The following is a 22,231-nucleotide window of genomic DNA, read 5'->3' on the forward strand; positions in this document are numbered from 1 at the left end:
TGTTGAGGACTCTGAAGAGTGGGAGTGGGGGTGAGCTGAAAATACTTTGGCACTCTGTTCGGGTTCTTTAAAAAGAGCAGTAATCCTGTTGCCACTGACCATATAATTCTGTCTGTTGATTGTGCTGATGGTCTGTTGGTTGTTTTGTTGGAGTGTTGCACATAATGGAGCTTCCCCAGCTTGAACATACGAGGCTCCGAAGACATGATAGCGCAGGTGAGATCACAGATTAACTACCTTTAAAGAGAGCATGTGTCTTAGCAATATCCAGACAAAATACTGCAAGAAAATCTCTATTAATATGTGATTCAACAACATGGACATACTGAATGCAACATAAATATGAGTAAATAATTGAATGTGTTCCTACGAATCAATGAATCAACTTCCACTTTAAAGGAAGATAAGAATACAAATCGCCCACAAACAATGAGAAATTGCATGTGCAGCTTGCTTTATTTTTGATCTATACCATCACTGGTTGCCTTGTTTATAGGTGATACATTGATCATGAATGAACAACAAAGAAGTGAAGTAAGGTTATGAGATAATAAAAGGCTCATGCACTTGAACAGGTAAACAAGAAACTAAAACAGAAACTAAAACAAGCAAACAAATAAGTGATCAGTGCGCCTTATCACAGAGATCATGGAGAGATTATTATTATATTCAATTTTTTTACTATTTGGTGTAATTTTCTCACGTGTTAAATGACTTCTTTTAAGTTGGACGAAATATAAAGAAACATTATAAAGCACTCCAATCCTGCATGGCCGTTGTTTTTGGAAGTACCTCTCCTACCAAGAAAAACAGCCAATAGAATAGTATGTTCCTTCTGTTGAGCTTATCCCAAGGCTAGCTGCCCTTTAAACCTGGTCCAGAACTGGGTCACGATGTTCTCTGAAGTTTGAGTAGTTGACATTAAGGTTTGAGTACTTGGACTTGTGCAAGTGTCACAAGCAAATGTCATGAGTGGCTAATGATGGCAGGGAGGATTTTCACAGTACACTGTGTCAAGTAGACTTTTTTTCAGAGGCTCAAAATTGATTGGCAGTTGATTGACAAGTGGTTTCATAGGCAGGTGAGACCAGTTCCTTTGACTTTACATGACAGATGAATTTGACAAAATATCTGAACTTGATTTAAAGCTTCAGATTTGTATTTTGTAGCTTTTTCTTGTAATTTCAAATATGACACCTAATAAGGCTGATAAACAAAAGTAAATCTAAAGAAGTGATAGGAAAATCTTTAGGAGTTTTAAAATCTGGATGGCTGATATATTCTTATAAAGGGTGCACTGACCAGCTCAGCAACACCAACAGGCTTGAAATACCACAAAAGACAACTTGGGGTCACTGATGTTTATTGTCGATGGGAGTGCTGATAGTAGAGGTAGAAGGAATTCTGAGGTGGACAGGCCTATACTCTCTGTTCAGATTCAGCCAAATGTGGCAAAACTAATTGCACAGTCCATCACAGTGCAATAATGGATAATGATCCAAAGCACACTGCAAACCAAACCTGACTGAGTATCTCAAGCGTGTATTAAATTACTCCACTTTGGTGTATCAAGGGAAAACTACAAAAATTGTGTCTTTATCAAACAAAGACTTAACTGTCGTGCAGATAGTCAAAGTTTTGCTCAAGTGCTCTGCTCAAAACTTGCAGGTTTTCTCGACACTTGAAATGAGATTTGGAGAAACGTCACACATCAGGAGCTACTGTTAGCACTGAGAAGAGAAACTGAAAGCCACAGGGAACAATTCAAAAATGAGCCACCCCACATTTCTTTATATGTTTGCTAGGAAAATGGGAAATCGGTGCGTTAGTTTATTTTTATTTATTAAATTATGTGCAAACAAACATGAAAGTACAGCATAAAAAGCAAAAACAGACTTTGCATAATTTGAATGATCTTGAAAATATCTGATGTGATCACATTTATTCTTACCAACACAGCCTGAGCTCTCTTAGGCAGCTTTCTTGTTATTCTTTAAGGAGATTTTAGGAATAGTTCTCCAGACTTCTTGAAGACATTCAAAGATCTTTGGTTTTGTTGTCTTTTAAGATGATCTCATAATGCAATCTCAATATTAATAAGGCCCAGGCCCCAAGGAGGCCAGTCCAAGACTGACAGTGTTCGATTGTGTGTTTTTCTATACAGATAACCTTTTAATACATTGGCAGTGTGTTTGGGATTATTGCTATTTCTAAAAAGAAAACAAACCCCTTGCCAATCAGATGCTTTCTAGATGGTTTTACATGTAATGTAATGTAACTTTTCTGGGTTCATAATTCAAAGAGTCTAGCTGAAATGCAGACCCGATCATCACAGAGCCTTCACTGTGTTTTACAGAAGGTTGTAAGCACTCACTGCTGTACTGCTCTCCTGACCTCCTCCATACATACTAACAATAATGTCCCTGTTTACCTTGTTTAGAAATTGCTTCTTGACAGCCGCTCTTCCTTCGAACGTTTCTGATGAGGCTTTAGGGAACCGTACATCTGATTGATCATATGCACCTCTCAGGTCCTATCTCAGGCCTTTCAGGTCTTTCTTTCCTATTTCTTAAAGACCTGGCTTTGAGATGCTGCTTATGTCTTGTAGATACTTTTTTAGGCCTGCCACTTCTTTTTGTCCTCCACTTTTCAGGTTTCCTGAAATTCTTTGAGAACGTACTGCACACCATGCTGATATAATCCAGGTTTTCAGCTAATAACTCTGTGAGAATCACATTGTTATTTAATGCCTATCAAACTATGTTATATTTGCCATTTTTCAGAGATTCAACTCAACAAATTGGGCTAAATTATGTTTTGTGACATGCTGCTAGAAAAAATACCTTATGATACATATTTAAAATTGCTTTGTTTTCTGTTATTGGTGGACACAACACTGATTTATCCTTTGAGTTAGCTGCTGTTTAAATGCTTGAATGATTCGTTGCTCAAGAAAGTGATTGTTCCAACCACATACAGGAACACTCATTCTGTTCTTACACAACCTTTAATTGGGCTTTGACAGGAAGTGGCTGACTTCTTTTAAAACATTATTTTTGCTTCATTGTGTTGCCTTTGTTGTTTGTAGTCCTTCAAAGCTCTTCTTTGTATCTTCTCTTCCCCCTCAACTTTGAAAGCGTAAAGGTAGGATGCCCCTCCCACTTCTGTCTGAAGCCCTTTACTATTGAAGAGTCCCGCCTTTCCACCATCACCAAATACTTGCTCATAGGGGTAATCCGATCTGTCTAATGTTGTCTACTATCGTGATTTCTTCAGCCATAATATAAATAACTGTTTGATGACTGTTGATATGAACTATGTGGCCTAAATTAGGCAGAGCAGTGGTGGTTAGTGCTGTCTAATCGTTGTTGTTGGCTTATATGGAATTATTTAATTATTTGAAATTTTGACCGTTTTGATTATGAGCGACTAAACAGATGGTCTAAACTGCCATCTAGTGGTAAGGAAGGAGAATACTGGCACTGCACTTTCTGTACAGCTTGTGCAGCAGCACCAGCAGTGCTCAGCTCATGAGGGGTCCTTCTGTTGGCAGCTTCTCTCAAGCCTTTTAAATCATGAAACAGATGGAGAGGCAGAGAAGCAGCATGGCCTCAGTTCCTCCCCCTCCTGCCTACCAAGTAGCTTACTTCTCCTTAGCAACTGTCACCTGACCTGCAGTAGTTAGTGTTCAGTGAGGCACAAATATGCACACAGATCACAGGACTGTGCGTCTCAGTCGTTAACTCCTCGACCTGCTTCACAGGCCTCATGGCTTTGGCAATTAATATATCCACAGAGCATAAAAATCTTACACAGACACCTCTGCTCAAGATCTGGGTGCCATGGAGTGGAGGCAACTTGAACCGCAGGAGAGGGTGTAAGTTTATTAAAAGCCTGTCTCACTTTGAGTATGAGATTACAGTACATTATCTTCCCTGATGTTTGTTCTGTCTCTGCTTCAACTTATTTCTTGCTTCAGCAAAAGCTTTCATCAGCATCAAGACGTCCAGCAGTCACAAGTCTGTTTTACACTCTAACCTTTCTCTCCTGTTAATTTTGAACTGAGCTCAGGCCTTTCAAGGGAGACGCGTAGAAAGACAGCAGTGTGAGAGCGACATAGACATAGACACAGCGATGGGATTACAGCCAGCCTAGACCAAACCAGGTCTGAGTTGGCTCTCAGTTGAGTGTCTGGCATGGTCCTTTGAGCATTTTGCTGACGCTGCATACTCCATTCATAATCGAACAGTCTGGAGGCTAACTCTTTCCATGTCCTCATATGGACATATACACAGGCCATCCGGGTACCTGTTGGGGTACAGCTAGCCGGCAAGCAACAAAGCAGTCTACGTTATAAATTACTGAACTTTGAGACACAGTAGTATTGAGACTACTGGACCATTCCTTGGTAAGGTAAGATGCATTTATAAAGGCACCTAATGAAGTTTTCCTTTGCTTGCTGCTCCTTCATAAATAATAGGTGACAAAGTCTAAACCAATTTAGGTTTTTCCAGGGAGATTAATATTGTTACATTTGGAAATTCTTGCAGTAGCTGAGCTGAGCTTTAACAACATGCAGGGACATTTTAACATACTTGGAGATTAAAGGCATTATGTCCTGTCAGCCGTATGGTGCAGTGTGCTTCTCTGGTTGCTTCTAAGATGTGACTACCTAAAGAGTTTTATTTAATTTCTGTTCTGCTTTTGTGTCCGTTTTATTTTTTTTGGTCAGTTGGGCAGTTGTTTTGTGCACAGACAAAACCCATGCAACTTACTACACCAACCGTAAACTTGACATTTGAGCAGCACTGTGAAGCTCTTATTCTCTCTGTTAATGAAAACGACCTCAGCAGCCAGAGACAAAACATGTTCTAGATTGCATGTGACCCACTGAACACAAAACAGATGCTCTAATGCTGAATAACCCAGTCAGCTCACAAGTCCCAAGTGTACCTGAAAGAATTCATTGTGTTTTTTGTGTGTTTACTTTGTTCTCAGCCTCTGTGCCTCAGTTCTGTAACTCTCCCACAATGATTGTGATGGTTGGATTGCCAGCCAGAGGGAAGACATACATTTCCAAGAAGCTCACTCGTTACCTGAACTGGATCGGGGTTCCGACAAAAAGTCAGTTTTCCAAATGAATTCTTGAGTCCTAATCATATAAGTGTCAGAAAGAAACAGTTAATTTTTCTCTGTTTATCGACTCCATCAGTGTTTAACGTGGGCCAGTACCGCAGGGAGGCCGTCAAGATCTATAAAAACTTTGAATTCTTCAAACCTGATAATGAGGAAGCCATGAAGATTCGCAAGTAAGTACGCTAAAGATAAACTACTCAAAGGTGCACCTGTTTACTCATTTAAAACAACAGACTGGCCATTTTTAATATTGGCATTTGTAACAGTATGTAAATAACTGAAGAGAATTTTGTAAAATCATGGTGTGACAGATTTGATTTATCTTCATTTTCACACGACACTCATCAATCATTCATATTTTTGCAGTTTTTGTCTCTTTGCATATACGAGTGTCACTTCTCTCCCAGGGCCTGTGCAGCAGCTGCACTCAAAGATGTTGCTTTGTACTTCACAAAGGAACTGGGGCAAGTAGCCGTGAGTAAGAGGACAACTAAAACTGTCCTTCTAATTTTGAAAAAACTTTCCCTATCTATCTCTATCTATCTAATCGTGTCACTGTTACCAAATGATAACACCTGTGTCCTGTCTCATGCAGGTATTTGATGCTACAAACACCACAAGAGAAAGGAGGGCAATCATTGTTAGTTTTGCAATGGAAATGGGCTACAAGGTAAGTGTTAAACGGCTATTTAAAGCAATTATTTGTGGGGGGGGGGTCTTGTTTAGAGTAGAATAAATAAAATGACATCAATTTTCTGTCACTATATATTCATGAATCAAAGACATGCATCACAACCAGTTAACTTAGGTAAGCTAAAGGTCAATACAGGATTTTTACCCGTGTATTACAAGCCCAAAAGTCCACCTATTTTTATCCTATAATTATTTTTCTTCACATAAAAAAAAAAGTAAAAAATAAGAAATAAAAAAAGAGAAACATTAAAGAGACCGGTTTTATGGCTTAATACTGTTTTACCTGTTTAGGTGATTAGTGCATATACAGCCATAGTCAATGTGAGGTAAATTGTTTTCAGCTGTGGCAGTGGTTGAGTCTAGCAATGGAGGCAATCCTGCACAACTAAAAACATCCTATATTGCTTTAGTTTAAAAGCTAAGAGTAACCTAAATATTTATTTGGATATATATTTTTGTGTATGCCTCAAAGAAAAGCCAGGCTAGCTGTTACTTTGTGTTTCTGGGAGCTGAGCATCTGGATATTGTAGCGTTGTATTTACTGTCAAGTCCAAAGAATCATATTGACCTTCTACTTAATAATGTCATTACCTGTGATTTTTGTACAGAGTTATATCAACGCTTACCATGTGGTTCCTTTAAGCTAACCACTAACTATACTGTATTTACTCATGATGTAAAAATACTTTTTTCAACTGACTTCTTGAATGCAGGTGTTCTTCGTTGAATCCATCTGTGATGACCCAGAAATCATTGCAGAGAATATCAGGGTGAGAAGCACATCTATGCTATAACCTTTTTGTGTGTAGACTTCAGTATGTACAGAAGCTGTTGTGCAATTAAAAAATGTTTTAATCTAAACCTGAATCTTCTTTTCATTTCAGCAAGTAAAATTCGGCAGCCCTGATTATGCAGACCGTGACATAGATGAAGCCATGGAAGATTTCACCCAGCGCATCGACTGTTACAGGGCAAGCTACATGCCTATAGATGATGAGAAAGACAGGTGCGACCTATGACACCTTTCTTCCAGTGATGATAAGAATGCATAAAAAATACTTCCATAACTTTTTTTTTTATCTTCACTGCCATAAATTTGATCAGGAAACTCTCCTACATAAAGATCTTCGATGTGGGCAGTAGATACCTTGTGAACCGGGTCCAGGACCACATTCAGAGCAGAATAGTGTACTACCTCATGAACATACACGTCACACCAAGATCCATCTACCTGAGCCGCCATGGAGAGAGCGAACTCAACCTGTTAGGTCGGATTGGTGGAGACACGGGCTTATCCCCTAGAGGAAAAAAGGTAATTTGGCTGACAAATAAAAACATATAAAGAACTGACATTTTCTGAAAAAGCAAAATTAGTTACCTGTAGTTTGTAATCTTATGCATTTCATTTGGTGAGTAAAATTGCAAAAATGTGGTATAAATGCCAGTCTATTTCCTAAAAGGTCAACTAGCTTCTTAAAATCATACTCTTTCTCTTAGTATGCTAGTGCCCTGGCGACCTTCATCAAAGGACAGAAAATCATAGACCTCAAGGTGTGGACGAGTCACATGAAGAGGACTGTCCAGACTGCAGAGGCCCTGGGAGTCCAGTATGAACAGTGGAAGGCTCTTAATGAGATAGATGCGGTGAGTTATAAAACAATAATACCTCAGCAACACTAATTCAATTATTCCAATAAATGATTTATTTTGTTTTTCTAATGCTTGACAAGTTGATATGATTACATAGTCAGTTAGTATGTTTTTCCCTTTGGTTCAGTCTGTAATATACCAAAGTATATTAAAAACATTATAAAATTATCCACAAATGTTTTAAGTTTGCAGAAGAGGCAATTTTGAGTGTAACGTATATGAATATTTGATCAAGTGTCTTGACAGATGACCTGCAACATTGTTTATCCTCTAGCACCATCTTCAGTCCAAAACATAAATTGCAATCTTGGTTACTGGCATCACTATGAGCTTCACTGTGTACTTGGTGCTAGTAAGGAAATGTTGCCATTGCACAGTTATACACTTTGCTTTTTGCTCACATCACCACTTTTTCTAAGTCGCTAGCGTGGATGTTATAATTTTTGTTTTAATCTTAATCTGCGATTAAAATCTCCAAGAGACTGAAATTTCAATACCTTAGAGGTTTTGTGCTTTTATGCTACGGTACACTTGCAAAAAAGATTTTCGTGTTATATTTTTCTCACTAAGGGTGTATGTGAGGAACTAACTTATGAGGAAATTCAGGAGAATTTCCCAGAAGAATTTGCACTAAGAGACCAGGACAAATATCGCTATCGGTACCCAAAGGGTGAGGTAAGCCCTGCTCTGAATGAGTTTTAGAAATATATTTTATGCAACCAAGGAAGCATAACTGTGATTTTAATAAACACACTGCTGACACCTGGAATCTTTCTAGTACAAATAATTTCCTCTGTTGGCCAGTGAGCAGCTTACCAGAAGCAGTTTGCACACTGACTTGATCATTCAGGGAGAGTATTTAGTTTGGAATGTAGAGCTAAAAAAGATTTAAATTATTTTGATATTTGTCTTTCAAAAATAAAGCTTTAGAGTGGCTTTGACAAAACTTTAGAGAGGAAACAAATTGAGGAGTTGTGTGATCCAAGCTTTCAAAATGTTGCAAACACTGTCGGAGGTCACTTAGTCTTTAAAAATTTAAAAATAATAAAGACTAAGTGTCTTTAAGCAGATTTTCTTCCTGCTCTTGCTTTTTTGTTCTAAATCAGATCAGCATTGATGCTAGCCTTTGGCTTAGTCTACCTGCTTCCTGTTTCCTTCATTTGGGTCCCCTCTTTTTTAGCTCTACAATTTGTTGTCCCTACCATTTCCAGAAAAATGGGGTGGCTGTAGCTCAGGTGGCAGAGCAGGTCAGCCACTAAAGGTCGGTGGTTCGATCCCAGGCTGCCTCCGGGCTGCATTCCAAATATCCTTGGGCAAGATACTAACCCCATGTTTGCCTACTGGTGATGGTCAGAGGGCCCGGTGATGCCAGTGTCCGGCAGCCTCACCTCTGTCAGTGCGCCCAGGGCGGCTGTGGTTGCAATGTAGCTTGCCATTGCCAGTGTGTGAATGGGTGAATGTAGTATAAAGCGCTTTGGGGTCCTTAGGGACTGAGTAAAGCGCTGTACAAATACAGACCATTTACCATTTTACCAAAAATGTACCTTAAGAGAATCAGAATAAAATGAGCCTGGGTTAGGGTCTGGGTCTTGTGGAAAAATGTTTGAAATTATGTCTCTTGTCCAGTCCTATGAAGATCTAGTCCATCGTCTAGAGCCAGTCATCATGGAGCTGGAGAGGCAGGAAAATGTTTTGGTCATTTGCCACCAAGCTGTGATGCGCTGCCTGTTAGCCTATTTCCTTGACAAACCTGCAGGTAGAACAAAAAAACGTCCCAAACTGTGCACAAACATGTGATACAATATACAACAGTTTGTGATATTGTTTTAATTCCACAAACACTTCTTCTAATATTTACATTTGTGTCTCTGAAGATGAGCTGCCTTATCTAAGATGCCCTCTTCACACTGTGCTCAAACTCACACCGATAGCCTACGGTAGGTGGTAAGAACTTAATTATATATGATATCCCATCTTTAGTGTATCGCACATTCACTCTATGTAAATCTTTTTCTTACATCTTCATTTGTAGGGTGTAAGGTTGAGTCATTTTTCCTCAATATTGAAGCTGTCAACACACACAGAGAGAGGCCACTGGTGAGTTTACATAACTGCACATTTGTTGTAATACTTAGCTTTGCCAATAATTCATCTGTAGGCAGTAAAGTTGTATCATTTGTATGTGCTGATTAAATAAATATGTGTGCAGTTGTGAAGAAACGATGCCTTTGCTTAATTATCCCTTTTTCACTTACATTGAACTTATTGACATTGTAAAGTTGGATTCATAAATGGTAATATTACATACTACTCGTACTAAAGTTAGATCTGATTCATCGTTCTGTTTTTCAGTAACTTCCACTTTAGTCTTGAAAGATTCTTTTGTTGCTTTTATTTTTGCAGAATGTCAACATCACCAGAAACCCAGAGGAAGCTCTGCAGACTGTTCCTGACCACATATAAACACTGTTTGCTGGAAAACTGAGTTATGTGAAACTGGATTTGTTACTACTGATAAGCTTCACTAAGTTTTAGAGATGCACTCCAGTCACAGCTGAATGTGGGAAAATAGAAGACAGGAGGTCTTTGAAGCTGAAGAGGTGATTCTAGACACGGGACTGCATCAACACCGAAGCACAAGGAGTGAGTGAAAAGGGAATAACCTACAGCTGGCTCTGTTTTCAGGATGTCTGTGGAATATTTCTGTCTCATCAGACTTAATGTGGTTTTCTTTTCTGAACGCACACAGTGTTTACAAATGATTTATAGACAGTAATAATGCACTTTGTCTTGAGCTGAAGGCAAGAATAAAATTGTAGATGTAGATGGGTTTTCATTATCACTCTTAACCTTGCCTTCATGTACATTTAACTGTGGTACAGATAACAAAATGTGTTGTTGATCATCAAGTTATGTAATTAGGAATCAGCACCATGGACAGCACCCAAACAAAACATTTACTTTATACTTGGATGACTGTAACTACTGTAATGAAATTAAATAGCATGGTGAGTTCGAATAAATAAAAGTTGTACATAGAAAATATATAAGAATAATTATCTCCAATATGTGAGAAAATAAATTCGCATTAAAATTCAGGAGTCTTTGTTTTATTCTTCTAATTGCCACGTGCAACAATTAAAGTCTAAATTCTTCCCACATACCTAATGACCAATGTTACTGTTTCCTTTTTTTTCCTTTTTCTTTTAAATAATGGGTCTTTGAGAAATGTCGCTCGAGTGAAACGAAAACATTTGGCAGTAATTAGAAAAAAAATACGACTGTGATTATTTTAAGGAGCGCTGTTACGGAGAAGCTGGGGAGGGGAGACTGTTTTGGTGTTTTCCTGAAGTTCTCGTTAAGTCCCCAAAGTTTCCAGTATATATGAATGCATGCTGGAAGCGGCCTCCTCCTTTTCCGTGAAAAGTCGTGCAGGTTTCTAAATGAACTTCACTCTCTTTGGCATTTTTTCTTCCACAACACCTCACGGATGTTTGGTTCCTTTCTGAATGTATTTTTATGTCAATATCAAAGCCGCAGTTTAGGTGACGCGAGAGAGGGGGTGGACTGCCCACTGCAAAAAGTGTAAAAATTAGGCGTGTGCTCTGCTTGCTTCAGTCAGCGTGAGACCACTGGACGATTTCCTTATTTTTCAGCACCAAGTCCAAATGATTAAGGGCAAAATGTTTTTAAAGGTTCCCTGTGTTCTAGTCTTCTTCACTTTGTACATGCGAGAGGGATTATCAGAGGATTATGACGCAAAAGTTAGCACGAATATTAATTTACAGGTAAGATTTTGGTTTTTTATTACACAGTTAATGCTGCTTTCTGAAATATCATCCCTATTGCATTAGGACAATATTAATGACGCAGAGCTTTATATTTAATGCATTTTAAACGCACAAACATGCATCTAAATCCAGTAAATCTCAGTCAACCCTTTGCGAAATATTTAAAATTTATAAAAGCTATATTTCCTAAAGTGAAAGTTTGCACAATGGAGGACTATATAATAAGATTACCAAAAAAGATCTTATTATATAGTCCTATTTTTCTGTAACCCGTATAATTAATGTTGCGTAACTTTCTCTTTAGGGGGTTTCCACACTTACTATTTGTTTATGCTAACTTCGCACCAATACACAGGATATTTGGTAATGTATTGACACAGCAATGACTAGTGTATTGAATTAACATTGGACACCGAACCGTGCAACCCTGGCCCGGGCCTGCATACAGTGAAAGCATTTATTTCCAGTTCCACTTCCCCTCCATTCATGAATGACTTTGATTCAAACTGTTATGACACTCAATCTTGACCCAACCCTCACACAGGAAGATTGTACAGATTGATTCAAAAATGGGACATTTTGGACAAATTATTGAACCAAGAATCTCTTGTTACACTTACAAAATGTGCCATTTCCTAAATGCACTTGAAATACCAGTGTGGTTTGTTTTTTGTTTTTTTATGTGGTGCCTTGTTTCTTTTCCAGAGAGCAAAACGTCAAAGCAAACCAACAAAACCAGTGGTAAGTCTGTGCATTTTTTTGTAATAGTGCTAAGTAATGGCTGTTCTGTGGCTCTAACAGCTGTGCAGATTTCATTCTGTTCTGTTGGTTGCACAACCTGAACTGAACAACAAGCTTCACAGTCAACCACCACTGCCTCTCAGGATATCTTCAGTAACTCCACTGTGGGATTTTTCCTTCAGGTTACTTCAGTCTGTAGCAGTTCCCTGGTAACATACAGTAATTCTTGGGCAAACCACAGCTTTCCTAAATACCGCTGAGGTGGAAGCCTGATGTGGCTGTCTCTGCCCCCTGCCTGTCGCCTTGTCCTGCACTAATGTGGCCAGCATTAACCAGATTGGTCTCAGTAGGCGCCAGCAGTCCCTAAGTAAACAACAGGAGGGCACAGACACCCTGCAGGGAACTGCTTTGTGTTGTTTCACTGGCTTGATGCAGGAGAATCAGTAATATATAAAAAAAGAAAAACAAGGATACCACATTGACAGTAAGTTCATATGCATGTGGCAACTGGGAAAGATTCATACAGGTGGCAAATCTACAGTAAACTGTAATTTATTTATTTTTATTTCTATTTTTGCAGTCAGTTGATTTGATTGACGTCTTGTATTTTTACAGTAAAACAGGGCTTTGCTCCTATGTGACGAGAATCTCCTGTAAATCCTTCAGTTTGCTGCTTTCTTCTCCAACCTTTAAGTTATTCACTTATTTTTTATGTCTCCAGCTGAAGGTGACAGACTACCTTGTTAAGTGTTCAGTGGTGTCCCGCTATGCTGTTACTACAGTCCAGAGTTCAGTGTGGAACCAGCTCCCAATAACTAAGGAGGCTGCCTTTGAGGTGGACCTGCCCTCCTCTGCTTTCATCTCTAACTTCACCATGTAAGTCGGCCCAGTATTATTAAGTCTGCTACCTATGGTATCATTTCTTTGTTAGTGTGCCTGTGTTCTTTCTGTTTCCTTTTCTTCTTCTCTACTTGTTTGCTCTTACTTTAAAAGCCTGAAACAGCACCCAATCTGTGTCTCACTCTTTTGAATAACTGTCTTCCAGTAGTGTTCACTGTATATTGATTAAAATATAATAATGCATAGCTACTAAGTCCCACATTATAGAGTGGACAAGAAAAAAAACGCTTTTTGTCTGCTATATAGAGAGAAGACAAGATACAAATAATAGAAAAAAAGCAGTATCAATATAAATATGTAGAGTATCTCACAATTGAGAAATAACGCAAATTGAAATGAACAAAAGTAATCGTTTTCATTGGTGGCCTGAATCATAAAGTAAAACTTGAGACAAATTAGTAGAAATTAGTACGTGTAGATCATTTTTGCTCTAGGAAACTAGAATTCTGGTCTGGAGTAGATGCATAATTTTATGACCGAGAGGTTTCAAAACCGCTCTCCTTTAAAAATGCTAAATATAAACAAGACAAATAAGTCAACACTGCAGGCCAAACAGCAAGCCCGGAGTTGAATTTGGGAGCGGAAGCAGGTCAGGAGGAGAAGGAACCTGAGGGTACATGAATGCCAAGCTTTGTAAACCCAAGTCCAAAAGTTAATAGGAGTTTGCCCAGTTCCCCTTTCTCCCCCATACAGTTTACTAAGGCACCTTGCCAGTTCAGATATGCTGCATAGACACACACTTACATCAGCTGTCCGTGTGTGTGTGTGTGTGTGTGTGTGTGTGTGTGTGTGTGTGTGTGTGTGTGTGTGTGTGTGTGTGTGTGTGTGTACACAGGAGGATTTAGACTTGAATTTTTTAAGTATGTGTGAGTTTGGAGCTCGTACAGCTTCTTGCACCCATAATTCTTGACATTTCTCTCTCACTCCTTGTCACACACAGACTTGCGTACATTCATAAATGTTTTCACACAGACATTCAGAACTCATAAGACTGCCTGTATGTCACTAAATACCCAGAGGAAAAAAGTTGTGGTATATGTATTGCGTTAGTTCTTTGGCATTTCGGCTTCCAACACTAAGAACTCTATGTGTAGATCACTGACGTACAGCCGTTCCTTCACCCTCTCAGCCAGCCACACATATAAATATAAGCACCTTCATTTTCCACTCTGCTCTCTCATGCCATTCTGCTCTGCTTTTCAAACAAGACCCGCTTCAAGGCTGCGGGTTTATTTTAGTTAGCTCTTGATGTTTTTTTCCCTTTGGATATATTTGTTCTGTGGACCTGACCTTAATTTAGCACCTTGTCACGTGCCAGCAGTGGTCACGATGCCTAGAAAGTGCACTGTGTGAATTTAATCTCATTTTTGAGCGCTGGTTTTGGTTGGGATTTAGCTGGGTGTAGCACACAGTGGCACTCCCCTGGAGGATCATCAGCTTGTGAGCTCTCTCGCTCCATTATTGTTATTTTTACACGAAAATTACTCTTTTCCACTCTTCCTGTTTATAACCTTCACCTCCTTTTCATGTTGTATGAACTCGATATGTATACAAGTTTGTGTGGCAGCTTTGTAATTTCTGTGGAAATACGATGTGTAAAGTAAAACAAATCATGTTTAACATCCCCGTGTGTGTCACACAGAGAGGTATTTCTTCTTTCCTTTTCCCATCAGCACTTCCAGCGGCAAGGTGTATGTGGCCCAGGTGAAGGAAAGGGCTGCTGCCAGGAAAATGTACGACACGGCTAAGAAGCAAGGAAAAACAGCAGGACTTGTCGCTACCAAGTCAGTCTTAGGGAAAATTGGAACTTTTTACCACCTTTGATAACTGCAGAATATTATGTTTTGTTTTGGGGGGGTAGTTTTTTCATGTTTGCAGTATCATACTATATTTACAGAAATACAACTTTGCAAATGTTACATTTGTGGTTTTGCAGAGAGAGGGAAATTGAGAAGTTTCGTGTTGCAGTGAGTGTGCCATCAGGGGCTAGGGTGTCCTTCTTCCTGACGTACGAGGAGCTGTTACAGCGTCGGCTCGGCCGCTATGAGCTCACTCTGGGTCTGAGGCCCGGTCAACTTGTCCAGAACCTCACATTAGATGTCTGCATAAGAGAGAGGACAGGCATCAGTTTTCTTAAGGTCCTTCCTCTTAGGACAAGCCAAGCGGTCACCAACACCCCAGCTCAAGGTAAAATCTGAACGGTTAGCCATCAGAATATTTACATGTGCATTATTTGACTTAACATAATGTCTTGTTTTTGCTGGCTGTAATTTCATACCACACAGGGATGGTATATTCTTAAATGGTTGGTGAGAAAAATGCAAATAAGTCTACTTACTTTGATGGAAATTTTGTAAATTCTCTTCTATTGGTTTTGAGTCCAACCTCATGGCATGTTTCCCACAGCTAATGCCGATGCCCCTGCCTCTACTCATGTCGAGCAGAGTCCCGAGTGTGCTCGGGTCCGCTACACTCCGACTCTAAATCAACAGAAGAGCATTTCTTCCAATGGTCTTAATGCTGATTTCATCATCCAGTATGATGTGGATCTAAAAGACCTCATAGGTGATGTTCAGGTCAGCACCTTTCATTCCTGACTTTGTCACACTATAAACATGTAATACCGATAGAAGCAAAGGTTGCTTTTAACAATCTCTTTTCTCACTCACTGTCAGGTGTATGATGGCTACTTTGTGCATTACTTTGCACCTAGGGGACTTCCTGTGGTTCCTAAGGATGTTATATTTGTCATTGATGTCAGTAGCTCAATGATAGGCAATAAGATAAAGCAGGTAAAGTGGACAAAGGCTCATTTGGATAGCTAGACCTGTATTAAGTGTCTTAAGATGAAGAAACTTGCTCACATATGACAGCAACGTCGGTTTTCTGTAAATAATTCCAAGAATTTCTGTCAGTAGACAAAGCAAGCTATGAGCACCATCCTTGGGGACCTTAGAGAGGGAGACCACTTCAACATCATCACCTTCTCGGACAAGGTTCACACTTGGAAAAAAGGCAAAACAGTGCGGGCAACTCGGCAGAATGTATGGGAAGCCAAAGAGTTTGTGAAGAGGATTATAGCAGAAGGATGTGAGTCCAAAACTGATACTGACTGAACTGCTGCACTGTACACAATTTGAATCATTGCATCAGCTGATTGTTAAACTTGTGCCTTCAACTAATTCTCTCCTTTTTCCACTCCTTTGTGTCAGGGACCAATATTAATGCAGCTCTGCTCTCAGCTGCCCAGCTTGTCAATCCTCCATCCTCTGGCCCTTCCAGACGCACCTCATCTCATCGTGTTCCTCTGGTGATTTTCCTCACTGATGGGGAAGCAACCATTGGAGTCACATCCAGTGAGACTATCCTCAGTAATGCCAAGAAGGCTTTGGGCTCGGCCTCTCTGTTTGGCCTTGCCTTTGGAGATGATGCAGACTTCCTGCTTCTCAAACGCCTGGCTCTGGAAAACCGAGGTGTAGCCCGGATGGTGTATGAAGATGCAGATGCAGCCTTGCAGCTTAAGGACTTCTATGATGAAGTAGCTAGCCCTTTGTTATCAGACATACAGCTGTCTTATCTGGATGATCAAGCATTTGATGTCACCCGCTCCCTTTTTCCAAACTACTTCCAAGGATCTGAGTTGGTTGTGACTGGGAGAGTTAAGACCGGGGTCAAAGATTTAAAGGTGCTAGTCTCAGCTATAGATTCAAAGCAGCAAATGAAGCTGGAGAACGACGTGTTTATTTCCCAAGAAAATGGGACAACAGATTCACTTGAGTGTTCGGGAGATTTAGAAGGGATATCCAGCTTTGTTCATCGCCTCTGGGCATATTTCACTATCAAAGAGCTTCTACTGGCTAAACTGAATTCTACTGATCCTGCAACTCAAAAGTTGCTAACAGATAAAGCAACCAACCTCTCCCTTAAATATAACTTTGTTACACCAGTCACTTCTTTAGTTGTAGTTAAGCCAGATGAAGATGAAGCAACTCAAAGTCCAACCACTCCAGAACCCACCACAGCTGCCACTATAACCACAACAGCAACAACTACAGCTACAACCAAAATGTCAGCTGCTGGTGTAGCAAAGAAGTCCGGCTCACCACCTAACCTTAAGCATAAGAAGTTAAATCCAGGCCTGCCTAAGTCACCTCCAAATACCCTAAAACCCCCCAAAACATCAGTGGTTACATCATCCAAAAAAGCAGCTACAACCTCAAGTCCGAGCTCTATGAAAACAGCCCCTGCACCATTCTCTGCTAAAAAGCTCACTCCTTCCCATAATGGCCTGAAAACGTCTCCTCCTCCTCCAGCTGGAAAGATACCCACTTCTCTGCTAAAGATTTTAAAAACAGCACCACCTCCTGCACCTGGAAAGGTCTCCACTCCCCTGCCCAATGCCAAGAAACCAAATACTCCCACAACCACCCCTATGCTGACATTCACCACCAGTCTCTCACCACCACTAAGTTCAGTCAGAACTAACCCTGCCCCCCTACCCAGTACAGCACGGACAGCTCTCCCTCCTGTCAAAGTGACTCTAAGAGCAGAGAACAGCACATCGTCTGCTCCATATGCTCACCTGTCCGAAAGCACTCCTTCCCTCACTCACTTGTCATCTACACTAACCTCTCCCACTCCAGCTCCAGCTCCAGCAGTGGAAAACAACAACACAAAATCAAATGTTGACACAGACCTGAGGATTGCCACCCTAGTGTCAGCTACCTTTGCTCCCATGCCTGGCGTAACAGATGGGGAACAACTGTGGGAGGCAGCACAGCTTCTGGGTAGGTTACACCTCGTCTCATCTGTTGTGTGCTGAGCTTAATTCACAGTCAAAGCTTTTTTTGCAACCTGGGAGTTATAAGGTGGATGATGAGGAGTAGACTGTTTGTTTATCATTTATTGAACTGTTTATTGTCTCTCCACTAGATGTCTCTTCTTCCATTCAAATTCAAAGACGAGGTAAAACTGGATTTCCTCTCTATAACAAACGCTTTGTTAGTCAAAGCGCTATTTGTATATATTTGTATAGATTTGTACCTGTTTATACTGGAGCTAGTAGTAATAGTTATATCATATACAAGAATAGAATTTACTTAAAGGGGACCTATTGTAGTGCCCTGTACTTTTATTCTTGGATTCTAGAGTAGGTTAACATAAGTCTAAGTTTAGAATAATTCCTGTTCATCTTATACTGGACCTTGACATAGCTCTTTAATTTATCTGCCATCTGAAATCTGTTAATACACGCTTTAATTAAAGGCAAAAAAAAAAAAAAACTTGACTGGCAGCACCTCAAAAACAGAAGGGTTCACTGCAAGTGGGCAGGACTAAAAAGTTAGGACACACTCGAGATTATGGACAAGTTTAATAAAAAAAACCAAAATGAAACTCTTGTACATAGTGAACATACTGTAGTGGTCAGATATGCTAAATGCGGACATCCTGATCACTCTTTGGGTATCTTTATTTCATATCAGGACCAATTTCCTGGTTCAGTATGGCAAAGGAAGCTCAGCTTACTGCAGGTCACTGAAGAACTCAGCTGATGTTGTTGTGTTGTTGTACATTTTTCCTGTATTATCGAAAGCAGGAAATTTTGAAAAATAAGAAAATGCCTCACTTTGACCGAGTTCATCCAAAGACAAAGAAGGAGGGATGGACAAATAGGATGAAAAAAAATAGAAAGTGATAATTGAGCATAATAGTTCCCCTTCATAAAATTGTCTCTGGAAATTAAAGCATCTGACAACATTGGAGGGGAAATTATTCTCTGGTGGAAATGTTCGCTTTAAAGAATTAAAGAAATGCTTTATTTTCAGTGTTGAAGCAAAAACAACATATTTTATAATTGTAAGTAAGTAAGTAAAATTTATTTATATAGCGCTTTTCACAGATAAAAAATCACAAAGTGCTTTACAACACAGGAAATGGAAATATAAACAATATAACAGTAAATAAAACAAAATTAAACTATAAAACTATAAAAACAACATAAGAGGAAATTAATCAAATGCTTTTCAAAATTGTGTTATATATATTTTAAAATGATAAATTTGCATTTTAAAATACTGTACACAGTTCTTAGATTCAGTAACATTATCTAGCTGTTAAAATACACCATGACAACTATATATATCAGAATATAAATCAGTAATAATTTGCATATCTTTTCTATTAAATAGATATTGACCTGGTGAAAGGTAAGCATCATGATTAAATCATTATATTCTGTTATTTCTAAAATCAGCTCCTTTGGTGAGCAGTGCAGTGTGAAGTGAACCTGCTTTTCATACATTGTTTCCATTTCTCAGACTATGATGCAACCTATGAATATGATTACGATGACGATCAAGATAACTGTAAGTTTTCAATGTATATTGGAAGCAATACTCTACTCTCACTTACGACCTGAAATGTTTCTTTACAATACATGTCTGACTTATTTTCAGGGTATATTACTGACACTTTTGGTGAGTATTTGAGAATGCAAAAGCTGCATATAAAGTCATTAACTGTAAAGATGCTGCTTGCAATACAGTCCTGTCATTGGTTTCAGTGCTTGGGAGTGAGGAGGATTGTCCTTTAGCTGAATGTCTTGTGTTTTTAGAGCCTCAACCCAAAATGGGAGCCATCAGGGGATTCTCCTCATCAGGTTGAGTCAACATTTTATTTATTTTCTCTTTAGTAGGCCCTTAAACTAATTTCAGTAGTTAATGTATATACTAAATATTATCTTTTGCAGTTGATGGAGATCCTCATTTTGTGGTCCAGCTAGCAAAGCTTCACCAAAACCTGTGTTTCACAGTAGATGGCAGGGCTAATGATGTCCTCAGACTGCTGGAAGACCCAGAGAGAAGTATGCAGAGCAATAAGATCTATAATCTGACACTGTAATTTTGGTGTTTAAACGTCTACATATGTCTCCTTTCTCTTCAAGATATCATTGTAGATGGCCACCTAATGGGGGCTCCCTCCAAAGATGGTGTTGAAGACCGTTTGCGAAACTACTTTGACCAGCTCACAATCTCCGCGGTCACGGGCAACTCTGGTGACATCATGATCACACTCACGCTGGACGCTGTAGTTTTGGAAGGTGAAGGGCGGGATACGCTTCCCATCAATCAGCAGGGATCAGTGACGAGGCAAGGCGTGACTGTTACTGTGGACAACCACCAGAGCTGCTGGATCGAGCTGGCAGAGGGCGTGCAGTTCCTGGTCCTGTTCCATCATTATAAACATCCAAGCTACCTGCAGTTGGCTCACCTGGGCTTTTACATCACAGATGGGCGAGGGCTTTCTGACTCCACCCAAGGCCTTCTGGGTGCGTACACTGAAGCTTCCACTGAAAATGAATATGTTGTTTTGTTTTGGTACATATGGCATAAAACACTTAAAATACTTAATTGCAGATAAAAAGCTCCCACTTACAAAACCATTTTAAATACTACACTGTTGGCTACTGTGCCCAGTGGTTTAAAAGAAAGCTGGCCACGACATTCAATTTTCATTTCTTTAGATGTGATATCAGTTATAGAAAGAGAGTTGTTGTATTCAGTCTTACTAGCTTAAAAAAAGAAGACAACTGGACTTCTTTAGTTTTCTGGAAGATGTTTCATCTCAGCCAATAGTTCCCTTGAATGTAATAAAAAAATAAATAGCAAATAAACAAAAATATTCAGGATCAATATCTCCTTCCTGATCTGATTACTAGAAAAAAACCTGCAAACCTCACTGTCAACAGTTTAATGTACAACCTTTCTAATTTCTACCATTGCCAACCTAAACATCAGCTAACTAATGTTACAAATGTTTAAATCCCATCGCAACCGTAAGTGTCAGCGTAGGTTCTCAGTCATCCAGGTTAAGGTAGTCTAAGGAGCTAATGGGATTTGGGGTTAGTATGTCTCTTTGCTTAATCATAGACTCTATATAAAAGATTATGTAGCCACTATTACCATTACTTTGAAGCCTGTTGTTGACCATTTTTACTATTTTATTTGACTATTTTACCATTTAAAGCATTTCATCATCATAGTTTTTTGAAGTATGATGCATCATTAATAATGTAGTGGACCTGACAGTGGAAATGGGGGCTGCTGCATATTCATACTGTACTGACTTGTCAGCCAACTCCAGTACTTGATGTGATGATGACTGTTTTGTAATATACCAAACAAGCATTATGTAAACAATCTCTTGTACACATGGATTTTAAAACTTTTAACAAAAGAATGTAGCACACTACAGAAGGCCTTACTTTTTAGACTCGAAGACACTTTCCATCTTTTATGTACAGTCTATGATCTTAGTGTTAAATGTAAATGATAAATAGAGCAATCAAACGTGCTTATTTACTCAATCAAGTGTCAAAAAATAATAATCGGATACCTCAAATTTATAGATGAATACAGGAAGTGAGTTTAAGTTGTTACTTCTCATCATTTCTGTCCTTTATCCATCTGCAGGCCAGTTTCAACGCGCTGACATTAATATAACAGTGGTGAAAGACTACGTGGATGAAGGTCTTCATCGAGTTAAGAAGGAACAAATTCTGGCCAGAGGGATCCTGAGGTGGGGATCAGAGCAAATGCCAGTTACCCTGCAAGACAAGACGCTGAAGGACTCGGTGCAAAAACGCCACCGAAGCAGCTGCTGGGTGGTGCCCAAGACAGAGATAGAGAGACTACTGGGTCATTCGTATGAGAGCTACGTGGTGAATCATGTGTAATTCTAGCCGAGTCATTTCCACCATGTTGTCTGTTTGCTGCACAGCTCAAGTCACAGCAGGTAATGTGGATAGGTTATCACAAAAGGATGAACCAAAGCTGGGATCCAACTGGGTTAGTTGCCTGAATGGTATTCTGGAAGGGTGGGACAGATTACAGACTGCAAAGAAAAGTTTCCTGTAAAGAAGTAAATACAGCAAAGGATTGAATGGTGCCCCTGTTCCATCTCCACCACTGAATTTGAACCAGATTCAAGCTTCGTATCTATGACAGAGACGCAATGTACTCCTGGTCGCATGGCAACTACAAAATATCCAATGGTTGCTGCAGCAGTTTGCGCATGCTCCAAAATGTCTTGCAAAACAACCCTGTTTACAAGTTGTTTATCAGATTATTCTTATATTTTATGATTGAATTTTTGATAGTCAAAAGCTATCTTTCAGAATTACTTGTAATCATAGTGTAATTCAATAAGTTGTATTTTTAGTACAAGTGTATATAAAACATTAATGTATGTATTTGTGTATAGATAAACTTCCCGTGTCAGCATTGCATCTTTAATAAGCAACACAAATCAGCCTTTTCCAG

At 39.4% G+C, this 22,231-nt stretch overlaps 2 protein-coding genes across 6 annotated transcripts; both read left to right on the forward strand.

Annotated features, from left to right (window-relative positions):
• The first annotated feature begins 83 nt into the window (after window positions 1-83).
• LOC113012978 (6-phosphofructo-2-kinase/fructose-2,6-bisphosphatase-like) lies at window positions 84-10,573 on the forward strand. 4 transcript variants are annotated; one of them, XM_026153465.1, is made up of 14 exons: window positions 84-216; window positions 4,999-5,124; window positions 5,213-5,309; window positions 5,544-5,610; window positions 5,732-5,806; window positions 6,543-6,599; window positions 6,714-6,835; window positions 6,934-7,141; window positions 7,327-7,473; window positions 8,050-8,154; window positions 9,106-9,235; window positions 9,354-9,416; window positions 9,512-9,576; window positions 9,883-10,485. In XM_026153465.1, the coding sequence occupies exons 1-14, from the start codon at window positions 165-167 to the stop codon at window positions 9,940-9,942; spliced, it is 1,374 nt and encodes a 457-aa protein (XP_026009250.1). In that variant the 5' UTR covers window positions 84-164; the 3' UTR covers window positions 9,943-10,485. The 4 variants fall into 4 exon arrangements, with proteins under 4 accessions (XP_026009250.1, XP_026009249.1, XP_026009252.1 ...); XM_026153464.1 differs by lacking the exon at window positions 84-216 and adding an exon at window positions 3,603-3,877 and having other exon boundaries at window positions 9,883-10,573; XM_026153467.1 differs by lacking the exon at window positions 84-216 and adding an exon at window positions 3,924-4,413.
• A 57-nt stretch (window positions 10,574-10,630) lies between these two features.
• On the forward strand, window positions 10,631-22,161 carry itih6 (inter-alpha-trypsin inhibitor heavy chain family member 6). Of its 2 annotated transcripts, none has more exons than XM_026153462.1 (17): window positions 10,631-11,267; window positions 11,976-12,011; window positions 12,733-12,887; window positions 14,585-14,695; window positions 14,848-15,098; window positions 15,318-15,487; window positions 15,587-15,703; window positions 15,830-16,001; window positions 16,124-17,698; window positions 17,844-17,876; window positions 19,100-19,117; window positions 19,229-19,276; window positions 19,367-19,387; window positions 19,474-19,569; window positions 19,660-19,773; window positions 19,855-20,238; window positions 21,383-22,161. In XM_026153462.1, exons 1-17 carry the CDS (start codon window positions 11,148-11,150, stop codon window positions 21,643-21,645), a joined length of 3,684 nt encoding a protein of 1,227 aa, XP_026009247.1. In that variant the 5' UTR covers window positions 10,631-11,147; the 3' UTR covers window positions 21,646-22,161. The 2 variants fall into 2 exon arrangements, with proteins under 2 accessions (XP_026009247.1, XP_026009248.1); XM_026153463.1 differs by having other exon boundaries at window positions 19,525-19,569.
• Window positions 22,162-22,231: the final 70 nt, after the last annotated feature.

This window comes from Astatotilapia calliptera, chromosome 20 (genome assembly GCF_900246225.1).
Source record: "Astatotilapia calliptera chromosome 20, fAstCal1.2, whole genome shotgun sequence".
Lineage (NCBI taxonomy): Eukaryota > Metazoa > Chordata > Actinopteri > Cichliformes > Cichlidae > Astatotilapia > Astatotilapia calliptera.